Source organism: Ursus arctos, unplaced genomic scaffold (genome assembly GCF_023065955.2).
Source record: "Ursus arctos isolate Adak ecotype North America unplaced genomic scaffold, UrsArc2.0 scaffold_14, whole genome shotgun sequence".
Classification (NCBI taxonomy): domain Eukaryota; kingdom Metazoa; phylum Chordata; class Mammalia; order Carnivora; family Ursidae; genus Ursus; species Ursus arctos.
Window position 1 is genome coordinate 34,939,840 of NW_026622808.1, and position 26,368 is coordinate 34,966,207.

General features: G+C 54.5%; 1 protein-coding gene across 1 annotated transcript in view; it reads right to left on the reverse strand.

Annotated features, from left to right (window-relative positions):
• POC1A (POC1 centriolar protein A) overlaps positions 1-13,619 on the reverse strand; it is a 70,790-nt gene extending 57,171 nt beyond the window's left edge. The window contains exons 1-6 of the mRNA XM_026500965.4: positions 13,225-13,619; positions 10,124-10,208; positions 9,066-9,237; positions 8,496-8,675; positions 7,086-7,193; positions 5,997-6,112 (exon numbers count right to left, since the gene is read on the reverse strand). Coding sequence (XP_026356750.1) covers positions 5,997-6,112; positions 7,086-7,193; positions 8,496-8,675; positions 9,066-9,237; positions 10,124-10,208; positions 13,225-13,242 — 679 coding nt within the window. The 5' untranslated portion in view covers positions 13,243-13,619. The remainder of the gene's footprint in view (positions 1-5,996; positions 6,113-7,085; positions 7,194-8,495; positions 8,676-9,065; positions 9,238-10,123; positions 10,209-13,224) is intronic.
• Positions 13,620-26,368: the final 12,749 nt, after the last annotated feature.

The following is a 26,368-nucleotide window of genomic DNA, read 5'->3' on the forward strand; positions in this document are numbered from 1 at the left end:
GACAGGAATACAGGGACTTCTCATTTTTACCCTGCATACTTCCAGATCTTTTTTTTTTAACCATCGGAACACAGTCACTGTGATTACACAACTGGGTGAATGATAAAAAGTGAATCCTTCCCTCCCCACAAAAGAGTGAGTCATGTCCCGCTGAGTCTACAAGCTAAGAGCTAGTGCCCCACACTCCCAAGGGGCCGGTGATGCTCGCCAGATGGCTGGTTCATACTGGCAGGGAAGTGCAGTGGGGGGAGGGGAGCCCTGCTACCCTCAACCCCTCAGCCCCACAGCAGGACAGCTCTGAGAGGCAGTCTGCCCCCCCATCTACCTCCCCAAGTCCTATCTCCCTTTGGGCCCCTTCAAATGGCATGTCTACCTCCCCAAGCCTGGAGAAGGGCACACTATTCTCGTTTCTGCAGCCCTTGGCAGCCTGTTCTGGAATGAACGCCACCCCGCCCCACCTGAGACAAAGCTGGCAGGGGAGCAGCCGGGGCAATACGGTGCATCAGGGGAGCGTGAGCTCAGGGAGCCCAGGGCTTCCCAGCACCACCAGGGAAACGGGGTCAGGATGTGGCTACCACGCCAGGGCCTCCCAGCTGGGCAAGTCTACCCCAGGGAGGGAATCTCCCCCAGAGGAAGGGCACCAAAAGCCCTGCTCCACTCTAAATGACAGGGATATCCAAGGCCTCCTAGCTGGGGTGGAAACATCTGGAACCATTTACTCCAGAAGAGGGCTCAGCTTGGGGGAGAGGATGTATTAGACACCAGGACCCACTGCCTTTCCCTCCTTATTCTCCTGCATCACCCACCGGACCCACCAGCCTGGGGCAGCCTCTCCGGCTCTACAGAGCTGGGAGATACTTTCTAGGGAAGTCGCATCCTAAGAATCATCCCTGAATGACAGTCCCCAGGGAGGCTCCCGCCATAAAGTCCTGAGCAGTGACTGGCCAGGAATAATCCACTTCTCATCAAACCCAAAGCTTGCAGGCCTTCTTCTTGCTTCCATGGCAGTGATCGGTGACAACTGATGGCAGAGCGCCATTTGGGCACAGCCATGGGCTCCTGGCTATGATCCCCCAGAGAAGAGACTCCAGCTCAAGGTCAGAGATGTACCAACATCAAGACTCTACAGGTCACCAGGAGCCAGAGAGGGTGGCGCCGAGGCCACTGCAGACCCTGCCCCTAAGCCCTGGGCCATAGCTGTGGGCAGCAGGTGGCCTAAGGAGAGTCCTAGGTACCCACGATCCACTCTGTCCACACAGCGCTGCATGTACCAGCCCCCAGCAAACCTGGCCCACTGCCCAGTGGGCTCCAAACTGACCAAGGGGCCCAGAGAAGCCCCAGGTACCCAAGTCGGAGGTACCTTTCTAAGGCAGGCCACACCAGGCCGAGCCCCAGCCCACCGCCATCAAAAAAGGGCTCAGCGCCCTTCACCTGGGGTGGCTTCTCATAATGTGCAACTAGCATCACCAGCGACTCTGGGTTGACAAGGGGCTACGGAGTCATACGATGACGGTGCCCTGATACCAGCAGGTAAGGATGCTCATAACCCCCTCTGAGGGAATGTCACATAAACGCCGGCTTAGGGACGGTGGGAAAGGGCCAGTGAGCTGGCCAGAGCAAGCGGAACAGTGCACTGGCCTCCTGACCAACCCTCTTGGTCTCAAAACGTCAAGCAAAGGCTACAGGCCTGCCCCACCAGCTGCATGGCTGCCTCAACATCTTCCATGACCAGATCTGGGGTAGGGCGGAGGGGCGTGTTAACAACCAGGGGACAGAGAACCTGGGACTCTGAGTTCTAACCAGAATTTCTGGAGAGGGCCGAGCCAAGCCCTCCCAGGGGCCTCAGGAAGCAAACGCCTAGAATCAACACGGTGTAAGGAAGGCAGCACGGGGTGGCGGACAGAACGCCGCACTCGGGGGCCTTCCGTTGGAGACTCAGAGACCCAGCTTCCCAGCTGCGGGACCACGGGCAAGCCTCGAACTGCCCATCTGTGAAATGTGGAGGAGCCCTGCCCTGCTAGCCGCCCGGGCCGTCACTGAATAGCGGACCTGCACGTGCCTGTGAGCCACAAACCACATTACGGGCTCCGGATGGGGGTTGAGGCTCAGATGTCAGAACAGCCTTCATGTGGGCTCCGAGCATATGGAGCCTAACCCACCTCCGTGGGGCCCGGCACTCCCGGGGCTCCAGCAGCCCCACCGTCTCCCTGCTGAATTGGGAAACCAGAACTGCTCCCCACAGGGACAGGCCAGAGCCAAGAAACTCGTTGCCTGAGACAAATAGTGCCAGCTGCCTGCCGTTGCCCAAATTAACTCCCGACAAGCCAGCACGGGACAGGAAGTGTCCTCACGACTCACGACCACGGGGCAGCTGGACCCAGGCAGGCTGGGGTTGCCGACCACACACTGCAGTACCAGGAATCAAAGGGTCTCAGAAAAGCCCAACAACCTCACGTGCCCCAGGCCCACCCAGGAGTGCCTGGTACTCAGCCGGAGTCGCCAAGGGAGACACTAGATGTTACGGTAGCCTTAAAAAACTTTCCTCTGGGGGCGCCTGGTGGCTCAGTCGTTAGGCATCTGCCTTCGGCTCAGGGCGTGATCCCAGTGTTCTGGGATCAAGTCCCACATCAGGCCTCTCCGCTGGGAGCCTGCTTCTTCCTCTCCCACTCCCCCTGCTTGTGTTCCCTCTCTTGCTGCCTGTCTCTCTCTGTCAAATAAATAAATAAAATCTTAAAAAACAAAACAAAACAAAACTTTCCTCTGGGCTTCCCAGGGGTCAGGGACCGAAAACAGTTCAGGCATCTGCTACCAGAGTGCCAGGAGTCCTTCTCAGGGAATCGGCCTCCAAAGAGACGCCCCTGCACCTCTGAGGATGAGGGAGCAGCTGCTACTCAGGGGCTGGGGGAGCCTCTCAGGTAGAAGGTTCGGCCGTGGAGCTCTTACGGGGAGCCGCTAGACCTGAGCAGACCTGGCCAGGTCCCTCAAGCGGTACGTCCGCCAGCCCGTGTGCTCAGATCCACCGGGCTCTCCCTGAGCGCAGAGGGTGAGCGTAGAGGCAGGGGGAGGAGTTTGCTGCCCCGTGCGCCGTGCACTGGGCAGGGAGCTGAGGAAACCCGATCGTTTGCAGGACACTCCAAGCCCCCCAAAGCGTCTGATCTATACTGGGGTGGCTTAGGAACAAGACACTGGGTGGCTCTGTCATAGAAGCCAAGGACAACAGCAAAAACACACTGAAATCTCTGCAGAGCCTGTCAGCCTCATGTACCCCGGGTCCCCTCAGGATTTGGCTCCTGATGCCACATGAACCCTCCCACCACCTCCCCAGCCCTGCCAGTCACTGGCCTCCCACACCCCCCCCCCACCAAGCATGCCCCCTCCAGAGCTCCAGGGACCTCTCCAGCACCCCCCACCCTCCTCGACTGCCCTACATCACTCCCCCTCCTGATCACGCTCTTCAGGAGACTCTGCGTTCCTTCACGCCCCTGGCTCTGCCCTGTCGGCCCTCCCAAGCTGGGAGAGGGCTCCCACCCCTCACTCTGGTTGCTTTGTGGACCTTTCCTTCCATGGCCCCTCAATCGCAGGGACCCAGGATATGGCCTCAGCCCTTCTCGAGCCCCTGATTCCTGGGCGCAGCTGGCCACTCAACCCACAGCATCACCTCCTGGCTCCATTCAATCTCCAAAACCTATCCCCCTGGGCCTCAGAGGCCCAGCCCTCACTCAGAGGCCCAGCCCTCACTCAGACATCGGGTGCAAGCAGCCCACCCACCAGTCACCCAGACACACCAGCTTCCCACCCATGCAGGCTCTCAGCACTGCTATCCTCTCAGACAGACCTTCACTCCTCGAGCAATGGGACCAGTCCCAGCACTGCCAGCCAGGCTGCATCTTTGGGACAATGGGCCAGAGTATGGCATTCCAGGTCCTCCCCAATGGGCACCTGCTGGTGCACCCTACAAACACCAGACCCATGCTCCTGATCCATCAGAGGTGAGGCTGGACCCTCCCAGGGTCACCTAGAGATCCTCTCCCTTCAGTGTCAAGACTTATGTGGTGAAAAGAAACAGTAACGAGAAATTAAAAGAAAAAGACTTATGTGGTACAAACCACATTTCCAGTACCGCCTTATAATCCTCACGTGGATCCCCATCTGTCCTGACCCCACACTCAGAGGCATCTTCCCACACTCCTCCACACCTGCCAACCTTCCCCCAGTCAATCGTGCAGATGTGCCCAATCTCCAACCCAGGCCTGGCTCAGAGCAGAAGAGAGGCCTCCATAGTCTGAAGGAGGGGAAGGAGAGGTGTGGTCCCCAAGTAAAGAGTAGACCCATAGCTGCTCTGTTCTAGAAGCTCTGTCTGAGGGACGCCTGGGTGGTTCAGTCGGTGTCTGCCTTTGGCTCAGATCATGATCCCAGGGTCCTGGGATGGAGTCCCACATGGGGCTCCCTGCTCAGCGGGGAGTCTGCTTCTCCCGCTGCCCCTTACCCTGCTTGTTCGCTCTATCTCTCTCTGGAAAATAAATAAATAAAATATTTTTTAATTAAATTAAATTCAATCAAAATTAAAAAAAGAATAACAGCTCTGTCTGAAACCGCGGCTGTGACAAACCCCAGGGCTCTCTGTTGAGGAAGGAACCAGTTATGTGGCTAGCCCCTGCCACCTGGTGGTGGTGTAGGGCAGTGCAGGCCAGACCCCTACTCCAGGATCTCCAGGACCCAGACTTGGCAACAGGGGCATCATGAACACAGTACCTGGTTCCTGCTTTGTGCCAGGAGCTCTCTAAGCTCTTGACACAGACCCACTCATTACCCTCCCAACACCATCTGTGAGGGAGGCCCTATCACTGTCCCGGGGGGCCCAGAGGAGTCAAGTGACCTGACAAGTAGGAATGCTGAGGCTGGCCGCGGAGCCCACCCGCCACCATGTGCTTATTAATTTTTAAGACCAGGACCCTCTCCCTCTTCTTGGGAGATCTGCTTGCCTTGGTTACCTCAAGAAAGTGCTGTCCTCAACATCTGAGAATCGGCTAGGAAGGGCTCGTAGGGGGTGGAAAGGAGAGCTCTGAACCTCAAGCCCCACACCTTCGTCAGACACATGCTTCCCATTTTCAGGTGTGAATTCTGGCACGTAGCCCATGGACTTCAAACTTTGTCCCAAGTCAATGACCACAGCTCTTCAAACAACTCTAGCTCCACCCCGCCCCCGTCTCAGCCCCAGGCCTACCCACCGTTTTGTCCCTTGAACAACTCCTAGTTCCTCCTATGGCCCCTCGCCCGCTTCCCTCCCTAGCCCCATCCCCACAACTGAGGTGGCTCATGGCCCTGCCCAGTCACACCGGCTCTCAAGACAGTTCCATCCTCCAGTACCCTCAGCTAGGTCATCCTAATCACACCCAAGTCCGTCCCTACCCCACCTCCTGGCTGGAGCCTGACACGGCCCATGTTGACTGCCTGCCGCTCTGCCCTCCAAGGGCTACCATTAGATCAGGGGACACAGCCCCAGGGCTGCCTCCTGAGAGTGTTCTCTAGCCGAAGTTGACCCTCCATATGGTTCATGGCTCCATATCTATGGAGGACACCATGAGGCCAGAGGTGGCCAAGGTCCCACAAACACTGACTTCCTTTGACCTGCCCCCTTCGCCCTAGCCCTGGAGGCGAGTAGCACGGGCAGCCCCTGAGAAGGGGCCCTTGAGCAGAGCGCTGGCCAGAGGTCCACTGCGAGCTCCTCGTGTCGCCCTGCAGTATGCATGAGACTCTGCTGGCTCATGAACAGCCACTAAAGGGCTTGGTGGACGCCAGAGTGCCAGGATCCCCCTCCAGGCCAGTGTTCTGAGCCAGCACAGCCACAACACAGACTATTGGCCGCTGGAGGTCCCAACAGGCCCCGGACTCCTCCCCACTGACCGGGGCTGTCCTCAGGCCTGCTTCAGCACCATGGCAACAAGCCCGCCACCTGCTCCCGCCCAGTCCCACCACGGCCGCTCACGGACACTCACGCTGATAGTGCTGCAAGAGCCGGTGCGTCCGCACGTCCCACACCTTCACCGTGTTGTCCATGCCTGCGGCGGCAATGCACGTGCCGCTGGGGTGGAAGTCCACGGAGGTGACAAAGCTGGAAAGATGGGCCACCACACGCTAGAGGAGGACTGTCCTGGCTCAGAACAGACCCCCAAACATCCAGCCCTTTCCCATCCCCGCACATCTGCTCAGGCTGTTCCCCAAACCCGGAAGACCTCCTTCCTGCCCCGTTTCTTTACCAGGTGGCCAAGGGATAGCAAAGAGAGGGTGAGAACAGCGGCTAGCAGTGACCAGAAGTGGACTCACCAGGGAGCAAATCCCAGCAGCCACTTCTAAATACAAGTAGAGAAAGTGGTCTTCCGCCCAAAGGTCAGCTGACAGCTCAGGATGGTCAGAGTCAGAGCTGGGGCCCTCATCAAAGCCGGAGATAGGGCAGGCCCTCCCTGCTGAGGCCCCGCCCCAAAGAGCCAGAAGGGCCCCGAGGCCGTGCTGGTGGACCTATCTCCAGGAGACAGGCCAAGGGCCCCCAATATCCCCACACATGACACCCAGGCTGGCATCATGGCCAGCTGCAGGAGGAGCCTTTCCCTGGGGCTCCCAGTCCACCTGAGGAGGGCAGAAGCTGGGGTTCATTGAGGAGACCAGAACAGGTGAGGCCCTGCTCCCATGCAGGCTCCTCCCTCCCCCGATGATGCGGCACAACGGGAACTGCCACCAAGAACTTACAAGAACCGGACAAGCCTTTCATTTATAAACCCATCACCATAGGTAACACACTAACATGATCTGGGGAGGCGCGGGGTCACCTTCTTTCAGACAGACAAGCCACAATTCTGAGAACTGGGAAGCGAAGGGAAAGAGAGGCCCCAAGAATCACATGCTTTAAAGCCGAGCACCCGTTATTTGTGGGGATGGCGATGAGGCTGAACCTCCCGCTCACACAGGAAAAAATTCAGAGACAGACAGCAGCAGAGACGTGGCCCCACGTAAGGCCCGAGGCCCCTTCACACCTAGGTCCATGCTTTTCATGAGCACCTGCAGGACGAGGACAGGGTCCGGTGACTTACCCGCCGTGCTCACAGTAAGAGTGGACACACTCCCGGCTCGTCTTGTCCCACAGCTTGACAGTCTTGTCATCGCTGGCAGACACGATGAGCCGCCCGTCGGGGGAGAACCTGAACCAGGCAGGGCACAAGTCACACCACCACCGTGGGCGCTGCACACTGTCCTCCACAGCCCCCTCCCTGCACTGCCCACCACCTGATCCCACAACCAGCCAAAGCGACGTGCCCTGCTCTGACCCTGCGTGATCCTGAGCAAGCGGCTTTCTCTCTGTGAGACGGGTAAGAATGGTACCTACCTCATGGGGAGCAGGGAGCAGCGTAGGGCACACGAGGCCCCCAGCACTGCACATGGCACGTGGCAAAGTGCGTGCTGACTGCTGATGCTATTAGCATGAAGGCGGCCCAAAGTCACCATCAGCATCGTTGTCCTGTTCCCAGGTCCCCCGAGTCCACATTTAACTCTGAGAACCAGCAACCAACAAAAAGGTGTGGAGGTCCTGGGGACCCACCACCAAAGGCTGGTATAGGCTCCACCCTGGTTTGCTGGCTTGGCCCCTCCTATTCTCAGGAGCCCGATGGTGAGCCCTCTCCGAGCAATCAGGGACCTCCCAGGACATTGGCGCCCTAGAGAACAAGTAACTTGCATGGGGTCCGCAGAAGAACACCGTGATAGCCCCTGACCTCTGACTCCCATGGTTTCCCAGTGTCCCCAGACCTCCCAACCTCTTCCTCTAGAGCACCGAGATCTCTGGCGAAAGGATCAGAATAGCTGAAAGTAGGTATATATGTGTCCACAGTCCTGGGACCCTGAAAGGTCCTTTGGGTCACCTGGCCCCTATCCCCACAGCACTGGGAGAGCCAGCCTCCAGACCAGCCTCCTCAGAAGCCTCGACCCCCACCCAGCAGCTTGAGCAAAATCACCTTCTGAGAGGTAGACTCAGTTTCAAACCCCAGCTCTGCCACTAACCCAGCGAGCGCCCAGGGGCAAGATACCGTACTGTTCTGAGCCTCGGTGTCCTCATCTGCGAAATGGGAATGACATTTAGTCTAGCCGTGCTGCCTGCCATGAAAAGTGAAAAGAAATCCTAGAGTGGTAGTAGCGACATCATCTTGTCACTATTGCTCCTAAACAGCCCCCACTGACTTGCTTCCGGCCACATCAGCCTGGATGTCAGGGGCTCAGTCGTGGCTGGCAATGAACTCACTTGCTTGCCATGTAGGGGCTAGAAGCTCCTCACCAATTTACAATGTGACAGCTTCTTTGCTCCCACTTCACAGATAGGGAAAGCCAAGGCTCAGGAATATGAGAGAGTAGCTAGTTTGCCCAAGGTCATGCTCCTGGCGCCTGGCAGCGCCTCGGTGCCCCTCAAGCCCCAGGTCCCTCCAAGGGTCCAGGGGCAGGACGAAGCTCACCTGGCACAGCGGACCCAGTTGATGTGCTGGCTCAGGGAGAACAGGAATTTCTGGCGATGAGTTGACCACACCTTAACTGTTTTGTCGTCAGAGGCCGTCACAAAAGACTGGCCGTCACTGCAGAAGTGGACGCTCCTCACTGTGGCCGTGTGGGCCCGAAACGCGGTAGACTCGCCTTTGCTGCAGGGACGGGTATTCTGACTCAGGAGACCCACAGCGGGGACGGGAGGGCCTGTGAGCACGTCAACGCGCTCCTCGCCCCTCAGGGGCCCCTCCTGACGTCAGCGTAGGCCTGCCACCCCAGCCCCCCACAAGGAAAGCCAGAACCAGCACCCACCCTGCCCATGTGCGAGCAGCATCGGATGGGAGCCCTTCTGGGATGGCCGCAGTAAGCCCAGAATCCCTCTCCCGACCCTAAGGGGAGGGCCCCAACTGGAGCCCCAGCTTCTGATGGGACCTCTTCAGATGTCCCACCATGACAAGTCCAGAGCCAGGATGGGGACCTGAGGGGTGACAGCTCTGGCACCGGGGCCCCAGGCTCAGACAAGCCCTTCAAAGTCTGTAACTCACACATTGGGTATCCAGATCCGGACAGTCTTGTCTCGGGAGCCTGAGGCCAGCAGGTGTCCCGAAGGGGAGAAGTTCACACAGGTGACAGCGTCCTTGTGGCCCGCAAAGCGGTAGGCGCGTGACTGGGGCTTCATGTGCCACACCATGAGGCATGAGTCCATGGAGCCACTGGCTGAGAAAGTAGGGATGCTGTGACCCTCAGCTCTAGCGGGCCTTGAGTCCCCAGCAGGACGACGGGGTAAGGGGACAGGAGACAGACCACACTTCCAGTGACTGCTGAGTTGGGGTTTGGAGCATTGATGGGCTGTCAGCTCTCCGAGCAGCAGGCCCGCATGGGAGCCAGACCCAAGAGATGCCCTTCACATGCCAGCCCTGGGCTGAAACCCTGTGGGCCTCTGAGAAAACCTCATCCCCGTGGGGTCCCCCACCCCCCACAGTCACATCCTAAGGGCACTAGAGAGAAAGTCTTCCCAGCCCAACCCAATGGGACCTTTACCATTGAGAGGGCCCAAGTCAATCAGAAACCTAGAGATCCCCAAGACAGATCCAATGACTTCAGTTTGCTCTTTATCTACAGTGACCAGTAGCCTCTGGCAGGGGACCATGACTATGGGATGAAGGGACAGCCTTGTCCCTAGAAACAAGAAAGCGGCAGCCATGACAGCTGTGTAGGAGCCCCCAAGCGACCAAGGTGCAGAGGTACTCAGCTGCTGCACAAGGACAGCAATAGGAGGGGAGTATGAGCCATTGTTTAGGGCCATTCCACCAGCCAGACCCAAGAGATGGGCGGGGTAGCTGCAGTGAAAAGCCCAGACCCTGGGCCCACCCTCCAAGGCTACGTGCCCTTGGCAAGGCCCCCAAACTCTCTAAGTCTCACACTCTGCAGTAGAATGTACATGCCCAGCACCCAGACAGCTGGCCAGCTGAAGCAAGGTGCAGGTCTAGACAAAGCCCCTGGGTCCCCACTGTGCCCTACGCCCCCACACCACACCTCCCAGCTGGAGACTCAGCCTTCTCAGCTCATAACCTAGTGCCTAGGAAAAGATGCCTCCTCTCACCCAGCTGCTTCGTGTTGAGACTGAAGTCCACACAGGTAACTGCATCTCGGTGACCCTTAAAATGCCTCTCCAGCGAGGGGTCCTCCTGCGGGAGAGCCAGGGTCAAATGTGTGAAACTTCAATGAAGAAGGGGCTTCCCCAGGGCCAAGACTCTTCCTAAAACAGCCAGGAGGGTTCAAAAATGCTCAAGGCATGATCTTGTATATAGAAAATCCTAAGGAATTCACTAAAAAACTATTAGAGCTAATAAACCAGTTAAGCAAGGTTGCAAGATCAACATATAAAAATCTATTGTGGGGCGCCTGGGTGGCTCCAATGGTTGGACGTCTGCCTTCGGCTCAGGTCACGATCTCCAGGTCCTGGGACTGAGCCCCATGTCAGGCTCCCTGTTCAGCTGGGAGTCTGCTTCTCCCTCTGCCTGCCTCTCCCCCTGCTTATGTTCTCTCTCAAGTGAATAAATAAAATCTTAAAAACAAATAAATAAAATAAATAATAAAAATCTATTGTACTTCTGCACACCAGCAATGCACAATCCGAAAAATGATAACAATTCCATTTATGACACGTGAAAAAGAATAAATACTTAGAAATAATTCAATAAGAGGGGCGCCTGGCTGGCTCAGTCACTAGAGCGTATGACTCTTAATCTCGGGTTTTGAGTTTGAGCCTCAAGTTGGGTGCAGAGATTACCTAAAAATAAAATCTTTTGGGGTGCCTGGGTGGCTCAGTTGGTTAAACAGCTGCGTTCAGCTCAGGTTATGATCCCAGGTTCCTGGGATTGAGCCCCATGCCGGGCTCTCTGCTCAGCGGGGAGCCTGCTTCACCCCCTCCCTCTGCCTGCCGCTCTGCCTGCTTGTGCTCGCTCTGTCAAATAAATAAATAAAACCTTAAAAAATAAAATAAAATTAAAATTAAAACATAATAAAATCTTAAAAAAAATAATTTAACAAGAAAAGTGAAGGCTTATACAGTGAAAACTACAAAACACTACTGAAAGAAATTTTAAAAGACCTCGGTAAATGGAAAAATGTCCATGCTCATAGTTTGGAAAATTGAATTTTGTTAAAATGCAATACTCCCCAAATTGATCTACAGATTCAATGTGCCACTTTTTGCACAAATTGACAAGCTGATCTTAAAATTCACATGAAAATGTGAGACAGCCAGAATAGACAAAATAATCTTGACCCAAAAAATGAAGAAACAGTTGCTATAGAAAAAATTCCACTGTTCCTCAGAAAGTTAAACACAGAGTTATCAAATGCCCCAAAGAACTGAAAGCATGTTCACACAAAAAGTTGTACACACACGTTCATAGCAGTATTACTCATAGTAGCCAAAAAGTGGACAAACGTAAATGTCCATCAACAGCTGAATGGATAAACAAAGTGTGGTCGCTCCATACAACGTAGTATTATTCAGCAGTACAAAGGAAGGAAGTACTGATACATGCTAAAGCATGGATGAACCTGGAACACGTGTTAAGTGAAAGATGGCAGACGCAAAAGGCCACATGTTGTCTGATTCCACTTACATGAAATGTCCAGAATAGGCAAGTCTATAGAGACCGAAATTAGATTAGTGCGGAGAAGGGGAGTGACTGTTTAATGGGTATAGATTTCTCTTTGGGGTGACAAAAATGTTTTGGAATTAAACAGTGACGATCAATGGACAACACCATGAATGTACTAAACACCGATAAATGTTATATTTTAGAAAGCTGAATTTTATGGTATGTGAATATTACGATAAAGCAATTTTTCTAAAAGAATCAAGGAGAGAAAAATGGAGGACTTTCAGCAACCCCCATCTCAGGAATCAGATTCTGTACCCTCAGTCTCACTGCAGACTGGCCAATGAACCCAAAGGTCAGCCTGGACAGGCCCCAAGGGGCAGGGCCACCATCTCTACTGCGCCCAACAACGTCAATGAAGCACTAGTTCAGGACACAGCTTAGGAAGACGGAAAAAATATTTCAGAGACTCTCTCCACCCAACAGCAGCTTGTCTCTGTGCTTGAACAGTTATAGCCCTGCCATGCAAACATCTGCCCCTACCCCAAATATCAGAAACCTCAAAGAAGCATTTTGGGCGCACCAGGGAGCCCAGCAAAACCTCCTCTTGGGAAAAAATGTCGTTGGGGCAGAGTAAGACTATTGCCACCCCCCAGCCCTGTAACGAGAACAAAGGCCCCCAGGGCCCTGTGCCCAGCTCCACCCCCAACACACCTGCGTCCCCCTTTCAACAAGAAAGGGAGTGGCAGCTGGGGGAGGGCCCCCAACAGAGCAGCAACTGCCTCACCAGAACCTCTTGGGAGAACAAGTGTAAGATAATGCCCACCTCTAGGCTCAATAGGCAGAGGGAAGTTCAGTTCCACCTCTAACCAGAGGGCCCCTAAAACCTCCCAACATCCTTCCCATCTCCTCACCCCAACGGGCTCTGTGGTTCCTCACTTCCCCCAAAGGTAGTTTATATATGGAAGGAAGTGGGGAGGGACTTATGGGAAGGGCTAGATTAGGGGTCAAAAAGCCTGGATCTTAAGTCTGGGCCCTCTGCTCAAGTCCCCACATGACAACAAGCACCAGCCGGTCTTCCTGTCTCTCAACCCAGCCCAAAGGCCAGACATGTTTAAAAAACCTCTCAAAAAGAGGGGTCTGGAGGAAGCTGGGACTCAGGGCTCCCGGTCCAGATCACACTGCAGACCTGGGCTGTCCCGTCCGAGCAGGGTGTTCGCTCAACAAGCCCCTACCCAGCCACCCACTGCTCAGGATGGTGAGACTGAGGCCCGGGAAGCCCGGAGCTGGCCTCCGGCCCGACCTCCGGTCGAAACGTACTAGTGCTACTGTCTCCTCCGCTAGGATGCAAATCTGGGGAGCAGGGACTCGTTGGTCCGCCCGGGTAGTCCGCAAAGGGTCCGGCACTCAGGAGGTGCTCACTACGTGTCCCGACCCAGCGCCCCCTGCACCGACGGTAAATGGGCCGGAGAAGACTGGCTCGGAACCCGGCGTCCCACTCGCCCCCTCACAGCCATCGCCCCGGCCAGGCGCCCACAGTCCCAGCGGGGAGACTAAGGCCGGGCAACCACCGCCGGCAAGAACTTACAGGGCAAGGTGCAGCCATGGCGGGCCGGGGGCGCCCAAGGCGCCGAAGAAGGCAGCGTCGGCCGTTGCGGCCCGTTCAGTTTCCGCGCCCCCAACCGCCGCCAATAGCAACGCGGGTCGCGTCGCCACGCCCCGCCCACGGCGATTAAAGGAGACGCAGCTCCTCGGCTTTTGGTCCCCCGGCCGGAAGCAGCGCCCTGTGGCCCGTTCCACAGCCTCCGCACGCAGCTCCGCTAGGCCAGCAGCCCACGGACGCCGCCGCCAAAGATCGCCGTCCACTGTCACTAATCCCCTGAGAAATCACAAACCCAGGATGAGGGATTCACTCCACCGGCCCGTAGCTCGGTTTACGAGACGACAAGCACAGCCTTCTGGGAAATGCAGTTTCAAGACGGCCGTCACCTTGAGTCTGGAGGAAAGTGGAACTACTCTTCCCAAGATACCTTGAGGGCGGGCCGGGAATAACCACCCGTAGGAAAGGCCTCAAGGATCCCGGAAGTGGAGGACACGTGGGTCATTGTATTTGTGTCGTCTTAAAGGGCCCTTGAAACCAGCATTCGCCCAATACCGTAAGGGCCAATTAGTCGCCCCTCAGAGATCCTTTAAATGGTTCGCTCCTCCGAACTTAAAACAAGTGTTGATTCAAAAGAACACCAGTCACTTGGAATCACATCCATGGTATTCTCCATGGGTGGAGAGACCTAGGTTCTATTCTGTTATTGTCCTGCTTCCTTGTGTGGCCTGTGACCTTGGGGAAAAAATACCTTTTCCCGGGCCTCAGTTTACCCATTTGTAATATGAGGGAGTGTGATGCAGCTTGGCCCTCTCCAGAGCCCTCAGCCCTGAGAAGCGGTTATGAATTACATGTTTAAAAGAGAAGGAGACATTTCTAGATGTGTCTCCTGAGGCAAGGGAGACAAAAGCAAAATTAAACTACTGGGACTATATCAAGTTAGAAAGCTTCTACACAGCAAAGAAAATAATTAACAAAGCCAGAAGACAACCTACTGAATGGGAGAAGACATTTGCAAATGACATATCTGATAAAAGGTTAGTGTCCAAAATATATTAGGAACTTATACAACTCAGCACCAAAACTTCAAATAATCCAATTAAAAATGGGCAGAAGACATGGACATTTCTCCAGAGAAGATATACAGATGGCCAAGAGACACATGAAAAGATGCTCAACATCACTCATCGTCAGGGAAATGCAAATTAAAGCCACAATGAGATACTACCTCACAGCTGTCAGAATGGTTAAAATCAAAAACACAAGAAACACGTGTTGGCGAGGATGCAGAGAAGGAAACTTCATGCACTGTTTTTGGGAATGCAAACGATGCAGCCGCTGTGGAAAACAGCACGAAGTTTCCTCAAAAAATTAAAAATAGAGCTACCATATGATGTAGTAATTCCACTACCGGTATTTACCCGAAGAATAGGAAAACACTAATTCAAAAAGCTATATGCCCAGAGGGGAGGGGGGTGGGGGATTGGGATAGGCCGGTAATGGGTATTAAGGAGGGCACATATTGCATGGTGCACTGGGTGTTATATGCAAATAACGAATCATGGAACATTGCATCAAAAACTGGGGATGTACTGTATGGTGACTAATACAACAAAATAAAAATTATAAAAAAAAGGGGCGCCTGGGTGGCGCAGTCGTTAAGCGTCTGCCTTCGGCTCAAAGCATGATCCCAGCGTGCTGGGATCGAGTCCCACATCAGGCTCCTCCGCTGGGAGCCTGCTTCTTCCTCTCCCACTCCCCCTGCTTGTGTTCCCTTTCTCGCTGGCTGTCTCTCGCTCTGCTAAATAAATAAATAAAATCTTTTTAAAAAAATTATAAAAAAAAAGTTACATGCCCCCCATGTTTATTGCAACATTACTTACAATAGCTAAATTATGGAAGCAACCCAAATATTCATCAGTAGATGAATGGATAAAGAAGATATGGTGTGTGTGTGTGTGTGTGTGTGTGTGTGTGTGTATACATAATGAAATATTACTCAGCCATAAAAAAGAAAGAAATCTTGCAAATTCCAACAACACGGGTGGATCTAGAGAGTATAATGCTAAGTGAAATAAGTCAGACAGAGAAAGACAAATACCATATGATTTCACTCATATGTGGAATTTAAGAAGCAAATGAACAAAGAAAAAAGAGACAAACCAAAAAACAGGTTCTTAACTATATAGAGAACAAACTTATGGTTACCTGAGAGGAGGTGGGTGGGGAGATGGGTGAAACAGGTAAAGGGGATCAAGAGTACACTTACCATGATAGCACCGCATAATGTATAGACTTGTTGAATCACGGTATTATACATCTGAAACTAATACAACACTGTATGTTAAATATACTGGCATTAAAATAAAAAATAAAAGAAAATAAATAAAAGAGTAGATATGCTAAGGGCCTGGCCACCAGAGGCCATCCCTGCTCACTTTATGCTGTCGGAACGTCCAGGCTGTCCTTGTCCAGACCTTTTACCCTGTCTCCGGGCATCTTCCCAGCCTGGAACTGACCTGGACCGGATGTTTTACAATATTCAGGAACCTTCTGTCACCTCCCTGGACAGGCCAGTTTGGCCAGACTCCAACACCGATTAGGATCTGGCCAGGCCTGGAGGTTTCTCACTACATCCTGAAAACCAAAGATGGTGTCTCCGTGGACCTCCAAACCAGAGCAGATTCAGAACCTGGCACAGATGGATAGCGGGCATGTAGAGGACTGGGTCTCGCCTTCGGACCTGGAAACTCTGGGGCCAGAAAGAAGAAATGGATACATTTAATCCCAGCTTCACTGTGATTTGGCATAGAATTGGTTTTTTTACATTACAAATGTTCAGACTCATTTAACTCAGACACCGACATTCTCCTTAAAACAATAAGTATTGTACCATTCACACACCCCGAAATTGTTCAACACTCTTCAAAGGATGATTTTCAAGTCTTCCCACCAACATTCACGACTTACTCAGCAATTCTCTTGCCTGCTGTCCAAACACTTAAAGTGAAAAAGTTAAGGAAGAAAAAAAATTAAAGACAGAAAAATCCATCCATTGAATTTAGAGTTCTTTTATTGTTGTTATCGGTAGTGTTTTGGGTTTTGTTTTGTTGTTTTGTTTTGTTTGTGTAATTTTAGCTATGGAACATCCCTGGTCTATGGGCGCTCATAATCTACAAAACTGAATTTAGAGAAAGCCTTCTGTAAAATGATTTTCAAATGTCAAGCTCGCTCAAAGTAACAGGCTCTCAAAGATTTTACTCATTCTCCCGACTCCTTCCAGATCCCACCATCTTCTATCCTTCCCCACTGGAAGAAGAGCTGGGGATGCCCCACCCACTCTTGCTCATTTATTCTCCAAAAATTGCAACACCACATTCTGCCAACAGCACGGAGACAAGCCATGATCCACCACTGACACAACCTGTATAAACAAAGATTGGTGCCTCCACCTTCTGACTGAGCAGCCCCTACCCTGTGCCACCTCCATCAGACTGGACTCCATTTCTATCTAAGTCCCCTATGTTGGGGATGAGTATGCTCAATGTTGGAGGAGCCAACATTGCTGGCCTCCATGTTGGGGGACCTCCATGTTGAGGGGGGCTGGAAGAGTGCTCCTCTTTCAAGCCCCCTCATGACAGGAATGTTTCTATCCTGATATAAAGCCCATAGGGAGGCACCCCTGCAAGAGACTCTCCCCCCGTCATCACTCCCAGACCCCCTGCCCAAGAGCCAATGCCACCTCAGGGTGAGGCAGAGAAAGGAGGAAAGGCAGGGATCACACCCACCCACATAGTCCAATCCACCCTGCGCCTGGAAAGCCCCATCAGTTCTATCACTCAGCCCTGCACAGTGGCCTGGGCTTGAAACTCTGTGCATGGCAGCTCAGGGCTTGTCCCTCACGGCTTGTCCCAGCGTCAGACACATCTTGGGAGGAGCCCAGGCCCTGCCGCCTCTAAGCTGGGTGATCCGCAGGAGTCATGCCATATCTCTGAGTCTCCATGTCCTTGATTATAGAATAATCATAACATATCTGCCACAATGGGGGAGGGGGATTCCATGAGCCATTGATTAATGTCAGACCTTGACATTGAGCTGCCACTTAATACATTTTTTTTAATATGACCTCAGTCACATCACGTACCCCCTCTGCTCCAACCATCTAGCTGATTCCTCTCTGCCTCTGCTCCCACCTCTCCCCACTGGGCTGCCTCTGCTCCAGCCACATTGGCCTTCTTGCTGTTCCTTGAATAAGAATGTGCCAGGCACACTCCCATCTCAGGACTTTTGCACTGGCTACTCTCCCTGTGTCCACCTGGCTCAACCTATTGCTCCCTTCAGGACTTTCTTCATATGTCACCTTCTCAGTGTGGCTTTCCCTGGCCACCCTACTTAAAATGCCAACCCACCTTCCCTCTCCCTGCTTTATTTTTCACCAGTGACTTTGCCCTCTGACACCCTGGACTTCTTGCGTTGTTTTCTTCTCCCCTCTTAGAACATCAGCTCCAGGGAAAGGATGTGACTATATTCCTGCACCGCGCACAGGGCCCAGACAGAGTGGGCTCACAGTAAATATTTGCCAATGAAACAAATGAATCATGACAAGATTGCTCATAGATGGTTATAGAGCCTGTGAAGGGCAGGACTGGTTCTCAGTGGGAGAGAAGGGGAAGGGATTAGGGTAATCAGGAAAAGCTTCTCTGTGGGGGCAGGAAAACCTGAGCTTTAGAGCACAAATGGGGCTTAGGTAGACAGGAGGGGATGGGGGGGGGGCACAATTCCAGTTCAGGGAACAGCCTAGCGAAAGTCTGGTGGCAGGATTGAGTGTGGGGTATCTGGAGAGCAGGGATAAAGCAGGTGGGCTCAGAAGTGAGGCTAGATTATAAGGTCACAAACATTGACAAGAATCGTGGGGATCGGGCTCAATGGGTCGGGGGGCCTGCCACGTGTCTCCTCCCAGGGCTGAGGGAAGCCAAAAGAAACCTCTCACAGACGAAGCTATGATATCAGGACTGCCTGTTGTGGGAGTGATGCCTGCAGGTGGGAAGTCTCATTGCAATTCTGGGCCTCAGTCCTACCCACTGTGGAAATGGTGTGCCCTGCAGGCCAAATTTCTCTAAAAACAGGCCATACCCCAGGCAGGGAGGAGTCTAAGGGGCCACAAGCCTTCATCCTTGCTCAGCCCTGCTCCTCCATCCAACAGCATTGGCCACCCTGGTAAAAAGCCCACACTGGTGGGAACACAGGGGAGTCCCTCTGGGTGAGCGTCCACCTTGAGCCTGTCCTTCCATATTGCAAACAGTGAATGGCATGGCTAGGGTGGCTATGGCAATTCCTGGGGCAGTGATGTCCGTGAACCTGGGACCTGTTTCCAGGAGGTGTGAAGAAACAGAGCTGGTTGGCAGCCACACCGCACCATCCACTCAAGTCAGATGGCGAAGCCTCTGTGTGTTGGGTCCTTCTACCCACATCCATGAGCATGACCAATGCCCTCCCTCCCATAACCGCAGGCAACCCCTTGGGAAATGCTGGGCCTCCGTTTCACATTGTCCAGGAAAAAGGCAAGAGTCCAGAAAAGCTCAGTTGGGATAGAACAGATCCCGCAAAGCTGAGGCCCGCTGACCTTGGCTCTCTACAAGGAGGGCTGGGGTGGGGTGCAAAGGCCGTAAAGGGTCTGAACTCAAACCTGAGAACCTTCCTGGTAGATAAGGAAGACGGGGCTTCAGAGCAGCAACATGGTGGAGGCAGCACCAGTGTCTTAAGAGTTCCATTGGGCCAAGGCTGCTCTAAACCCGAGGTACCAAGAGAACTTTCTATGATGAGGGGAATGTTCTATATCTACACCGTCTAATGCAGTAGCCCTTGGTTACATATGACTATCAAACACATGAAATGTGACTACTGTGCCTAAAGAACTGAATTTTAAATTGTCTTTAATTTTCATTAATTTCAATGTAACAGCCATATGTGTCTAGTGGCCACAGTATTGGACAGCGCGGCCCTAGACTGTGAATTGGCTCTGAGGTCTTAGGCAAGTCACAGAGCCTCTCGGACTTCAGTCTTCTGATGAGGCCGTGAGGAACATAGACCCCGTCCACAGTAGCCAAGGTAACTCTTTGTCCCTATGCCCCGTTGCCCAGCTGCAGGGGAGAAGGAGGAGAATCCGGTAGGGTGGTTGAAGTTACCAGCCCAACCCCGGGGACGTGGAGCAAGACAGTAGGATGCAGGCCACAGCCCCTTGGGCCCCATAGCAGGACTTTGCTGGCTGGCCCCCACAGCATTTGGAGTGAGAAGATGAGACCAGGGGCCTGAGAATCAGAGGATAATTGGATTTCCCTCCTCCAGGGAATCCTCAACTGTGTTACAGTGATCCGGCCCAGAAGGGGGGTCAGCAGAAAAGTAACTGACAACTTTAACTTACCACAGAGTCACTCTATACCAAATGTCACATGAAGTCTTAGCCCCAACCCCAGCAGCGATGCAGCATTTTGCCCATTTTACTGATGGAGAAACTGAGGCACAGAGTTAGTAAGTGGGGAGCCAGGATGAGAACCCAAGAACTAAGAACCCTTAAATAGGTCAGGCCCCAGTAGAACTAGAAAGGGCCTCAAGACTTGCACTCCCAGGCGCCTGGGTGGCTCAATCCGTTGTTGTCCGACGTGATTTCAGCTCGGGTCAGGATCTCAGGGTCGTGAGATTGAACCCCACGTCAGGCTCCGTGCTGGGCATGAGTCTGCTTGAGAGTCTCTCTCTCCCTCGCCCTCTGCCCCTCCCCCAACAGCAGAGATGGGGACTCGAAGTGTCCCAAAGTGGCCAACTCCACCCTAGAAAGTCCTTTGTTGTCTTGTATCTTATCTTAAATAGGCAAGTAACTGTAGCCTCTACTTCTCTTTTAGTATCTTTTTAATATAAAATAAATGTTTTGATGATGGACCAGTTAACTCCAAGTCGTGACGATACACAGCAATACGCCCCCGGGTACCCTGTGGTTTCATGCCCCCCTCCACCACCCACCAGTGAGAAGCAGGCTGTGGAAGAGTCTCTCAGCTGGTCGTCAAATGGGAGGAGCCTGCTCCTAGGGCCTAGGGCTCCTTCCAGAATCCAGGGTGCAGCTGGTTTAAATGTCTATTCCTCGGCCAGCTATTGAGCCTGACCCCTCAGGTCTGGGTAATTCTTATGTGATGGTCCTGGTACCTCACCAAGAAGCCCTGGGCACAGTGGGGGCCTGGACAGCCCTGCCCTGCCCCCAGGGGGAGCTCTCACCCACCTCTGATGCTCTGGCCAGGCACCCAAGACTAGACAAGTCTCAACTCTGACCCTAATTTGTGCTGTGGTCCCATCTCAGGCCTCAGCTTCCCCATTGTCCAATAAGGATATCCATAGGGGACTTCTAAAGCCCTTCTGGGGGGGCACCTGGGGGGCTCAGTCGTTAAGCGTCTGCCTTCGGCTCAGGTCATGATCCCAGGGTCCTGGGATTGAGCCCCACATCAGGCTCCCTGCTTAACGGGGAGCCTAATTCTCCCTCTCCCTGAGCCTGCCGCTCCCCCTGCTTGTGCTTTCTCTCTCTCTCTCTCTGTCAAATAAACAAATAAAATATTTTAAAAATAAATAAATAAATAAAGCCCTTCCAGTCTCAGTAGGTGTATGTGGCTGGGCAGACTTCCTGAGGCGAGGGGCCTAGTCAGGCCTCCTTTGTCCCCCTTCCTCATTGTGCCACACTGGCCTCCAACACTCCAAGCTCAGGTTCAGCCTTCGCACTGGCTGTTCCCTCTGCCCGACCTGCCCTTCGCTGAGCTCCTGGCTTGTCTCAGGCCTGGACCTTCAGGCGTCGGCTTGAACGTGAACTCCTCAGAGACACCTCTTCCGGCTCTCTCCTGCCTCTGTCTTCCTCGTGCTTGTGTGCCATTGCTTTCTCATGCATCTTCCCTGGACTGTGAGCTTCAGGAGAGCAGGAACCCCCTCTGCTGGGCAAGGGGTGGGGGGGGCGGTGCTGGGCACTCATCCCTGGCCTGACACAGGGAAAGGTCACCCAGACTTTGACAGTTCCATCCCTGGGGTCACTGGGCCTGAGGAACACAAGGAAATCCCTTCAAGAACTCCAGTCATGCTCGGACTCAGGGAGGGGCTTTCTATTGGTTTGGGAAGGAGGCAATTCAATTCTACAAGCATCTGTGATGTGCCCACTGTGTGCCTAGCCCTATCCTGGCATCACTGCATTATGGAGGGTCAGGAATATAGCACCCCCTGTGCCTGGCTCCTCGGGGGAGTCAGAGAGGGAAGGAGCCATGAAGCAGGCTAAGCCCTGTGAGTGTCCTCCCAGGGGTTCCAGCTCAGCACGGGCGGGGTGGGGCGTTGCCCTCTGTTGACAAGATGGGGGGCTTCCAGGAGGAGGAATGTGGGGAAGTGGACTTGAAGAACAAGCAGGTCTTCCACAGAGCAATGGCATCCCAGGCCCCAGAAGGGGAAGGTATAGGTTGGAAGAGATACACAGCTCCTCCAGGCTGAGGTGGGCACTGACAGGCCTGCCGGGTGTGGACTCCCCTCCACTGTCTAGCTGACCACCCAACTGCTCCCATGCCCTTGAGGATGGGCCCCTCCTATCCCAGCTGCCACAAGCCAAAAGGTTCATCCTGGTGACAAAGGCTTCCTGTGGTGAGTCATCCTTGAGCCCCGGGTAAGGTTCACCCCCCACAGATTACTCACATGCTCGGGGCCAGAGCGGCCACCCTGTGCAGGGGAGACACGGAGTCCCAGAGAGGACGGGGCTTGTCTTCTGTTCCTGGTGGCGGGGGAGAAGGGGTTTGGCGTAGACGTGGGATGATTACACTTGTCAGTCCGTATTCCCTGGGGCTTGGGGCTTGCCCTGTGCTCCCTCACTTAAACCCTTCATGGCTCCCCACCCTCAGAACAAGGCCGGGTTCCCCATAGCCCATCTGCTCGCCTGCTCCAGGCTTGCCTCCCACCCCACCCCACCTCTTGGGCCAGACCTCGTGCCTGGTCTACCCTGTTCCCTCTGCCTGGGAGGCCCCCATGTTCGGCCTCTCAGGGCAAACCCTACCCTCTACGCTTGGTTCAAATGCCCCCATCCTCCGTGAGCAGAACGAAAAAACAGCTGCCTCTCCGGCTCAGACTCCCTCAGGCCAGATGGCTCCTGGAGGGAAGGGCTTGTCAGTTGAGTCCGGTCCCCTCTCTAGCTCACCTGGGTCCAGGTGTGTGCATAGCTGTGTGCACGTGTGTGTCTGCATCGTGACTGAGGATGCATGCGTGTGTCTGTGTGTAAGTGTATCTGTGTGTGCGCAGGCGTATGTGTGCCTGTCTGGGTATGGCTGACCGTGTGGGCCTGCGTCTCTTAGTGTAGATTCTTCCAGAAACTGACCCTAGAACAGCTTCACGGGTAACTCATCCATTCAGGAGGTGATTCTGGGAAACAGCCGTAGGGAGAAGGAAATTGAGGCAGAGAAGAGAGGGCAGCCAGTGAAGGGTGTGTTATGAAGCAAGTGACCACTGTGGGTGACTGGGGCCCAGTCACACTGGAGAGCTTGGGGACACAAAAACAGGCCCCGGGGCATCCCACCTGAGGATCTGGGAGACGAGGGGTGTATCCGCACATTCCTGACAGCCAGGGTGGAGGCTTGGCCCGTCCAGGCTCTCCTACACCAGGCCTAGAGCCTTCTGGGGAAAGAAAGCCCTCAGCAGGCGGTCTTGGGTGCCAGCAAGGAAGTTGGGCTTGCGTGCGGGACAGGGGTCAGTGGGAGGAGACCAGGGAGAGCGCCACACTGTGTGTGCTGGTGCCCTGTTAGGCCACCTGGACACAGGGACTCCAGTGACCTCTCCTGTGCAAACTTCTGCTGGTTCAGGAAAGGTCAGCACATCGGGCAAGGGCTGACCTTGCCCTCCTTCCCTCTCCCAACCAGGTTGGCTCAGAATTTGCCCAATCATCCCAGGCCTGTGCCAAATGTGGCCAAACAGACCTGCACTTGCTGTGGGCAGTGACAGTTTCTACCCTTGGGCCAGGGTCAGGGTGGGGGGAGATCAAAGCAGGTTGAGGGCCGGGAGCCGGGGAAGGCCCACATGCGGAGAAAGCACCCAGGCCTCCTCTGTCTGAAAGTTGCTGCCCATGGGAGCCTGGACAGTAGCGGGAAGGGCCACGAAGACCACACAGAGGAACTTGGCCTCCATCCTATAGGCAGTGGGGAGCACTAGAGGCTTGGTGTGTCAGTGAGGGGTATAGTCAGTGCTCCCCTTCAGGAGGACCACTCTGTGAGCCTGGAAGCCCGAGCACTCAGAGGAGGTGCTTAACTGGGCAGATGGACAAAGCCCTAAGTGTGACAGGTGACTGACCCAGGGCTCAAAGAGATGTGCATGGGGTGACGCTGGCCAGCTGGCTACTCCTCTTCAGGGAGGGCTGACGGCCAGTTACTATCTCAGCAAAGTTGAGGAATTCAGGAGCTGCAGGACAGAGCTGGGGTCCGGGGACCATGGGAATGGGGAAAGGGGAACTGCCCGGTCTCATTGGCTTGGTCTGATGGCCATCGGTGGGGAGCTGGGGTAAGACAGGAGTCTAAGTACCCTGGGGGAGTTGTCCTTGGCAAAGAGAGAGCATGGAGGTCCCAGCAGGGACAGCTCCAAAGAAGCCCCTTCAGAAAAGGGAGAGGTCCAGGAACAGAGAGGCCTGGGCCGTTCAGACCTAGGGAACAGCAGGAGTAAGGGGTCCGGACAGCACAGAGATGAGGCAGGAAGAGCAGCGGGGTGCTGGGCTGTGGGGCAACCAGAATTCCCACATGAACTGAGGCCAATGTGGGGCCCAGGGGTTAGGGAGGTGTCCCCTGAAGCCTGTTGGGGAAGAGAAGGAAGGAAGTAGGACTGGAGCTTGGGGAAGCCAGGACACTGGAACAATCTAGGAGCTAGCAAGGATGACGGGAGGCCACCAGCAGGGAGGGCATGGGATCTCCCTGGGGGCTGGGGAGGGGGTGTGCTTTAGCGGGTCAGGGGATGGGGGCAAGGAAGAGGGTGACAGTTCTGGGGTCCATAAGGGAGAGGCTAGAGCTGTGCAGATCTGGATTCCAATTCCAGGTACAACACTGACTTGCTGTGTAACTGTGGGCAACAGCTCAACCTCTCTGAGCCTTGTTTCCTCATGTAATGGAGAGCCTGTGGAGGCCATAACAGAAACTAGGTTACCAGTTTCCTAGGGCTGCCCTGGCACAGGCCCTGGTGGCTTAAAATAACACAGATTTATTCTGTCATATCTCTGGAGGCCTGAAGTCAGAAACTGAAGCATTGACATGGTCATTCTCCTTCTGACTCTAGCAGAGGACGCTCCCTGGCCCCGTCCAGCTTCTGGTAGTCCCTGAGTTCCTCAGTGTGGGGCCACACGACTCCACTCTCTGCCTCCTTCTTCAAGTGGCTGTCTTCTCTCTGTGTCCACGTTTCCCTCTTCTTGTATAAGGACACCAGTCATGGGATTAGGGCCCATCCTCATCCAGTATGATCTCATTTCAACGTGATTGTATTTGCAAAGACCCTATTTCCAAATAAAGTCACATTCACAGGTACTGGGGGGACAGGGTGGTTAGGACTTCAACATATCCTTTTGGGGAACACAACCCTAGGGCATAGGGTTGTCATAAAGATTAAACTACAGGCCTGGCACACAGTAAGCTCTCAATAAATGGTGGTTTTAAAAGGAAGGCAGGGTGGGGGGAGATGGTGGGAGCTCAGACCGGCAGACTTTTCCTGAGGGTACGCACGTACTCACACGTGCACACTTGTGTGTGCCTGGGCTGATATGAGTGCACAGGAAGCAAAACCCTGCTCAGGGAGAGACACCCAGCCAGGAAGGCCTGGACAGGTGGCCCAGAGACCTCAGCCCTCAGTCTACCCACCAGGCAGAGCCATTCAGAGCAAGGCTCGGGGCCCAATGTCAGCTCACTGGGCAGGGGGCCCAAAGCCAAAGCCTTGCTTGTCAGAAAATTCCTTGGGAATCCTGAGCAAGGCCACCAGTGACATCATGTGCAAGTTCACACAGTCCCTGTGGGGGGCTACCAAGGCCACCCAAACACAGCCTTGGCATGGTGGGGGAGGGCCATAGGGATACTGCCAGCACGGCTATTTGTGGGGAAGGCAAGACACAGAATCAGACCGGCCCCAGGGACCCCAGTGAAAATCCTGGGCAGCCGTCCTCCACCTTACAGAAGAGGAGGTGAGAGGAGGGTCTACCACTCCCCCACCCCCTCCCCACAACTCCTCTGCACTTGTCAGTCAGACAGGCCTGGCTAACCCTCCTTCCCCCAGCTGCCCACTGGGATCACCCCTAGGCTAACTAGAGCCAGTGGAGGGGAGTGCAGTGGGGAGAACAGGCCTGGCCCCAGTTCCTCAGAACCTTCTGGTCTCTGCTACAGGACACCCTCCTAGCTCATGATGAGGATCACTGTGGGCAGCGGAGTTCATCAGCACTGCCGTGACCTCCAGGGAGAAGCACCAGGAACACCGAGTACTCCAAGGATAGGCACTGATAAGGCTCATTGAGCCAGTAACAGAGCCTGGCTGCCACAGGGCCACTCCCCACGGCCTCAGCCTGGACACCTGTGTCCTCCTCCCCAGCCCCTCCCAGGGCACCAGACCTGACTTCAGAGAGCCCCATCTGGAGTCCACCTGTGAGAGACTTCCCAGCTGCTCAGGCCTGCCTGGCCTGGGAGGCCCAAGCTTTAGCCCCGCTGGGGCTCTGGGCTGCTCTGGTTCCTTTCACTTCAGAGTCCTCCCCCACACGTCCTGCCCCCAACCTTTGCTGAGCACTGTGCTTGGTGCTGGGAACAGTCATGAGGCAGCACGGCCCTGGCCTCATGGAGCCAACATGCAGGGCTGTGGAAACTGCTATGATCCCCGAGGGCCTCTTGGAAGAGCAGGGGATGGGAACGGAGGGGTGAGAATGAAGGGGTGGGGGGAGGGCTGCCCCCAGCAAGATCTGGGGAAGGAGCATTGCAGGGCAAAAGGAACAGACACAGCAAAGGCCCCACGTGGGGATTTGCTGAGTGGGGTTAAGGGACAGAGAAATGAGTAGAGGGAGGGTGTCAGCGAGGTGGGTGGGCCTTACAGACTCCATGAGGACTTGGCTTCTCCTGAGCGAGGGGGA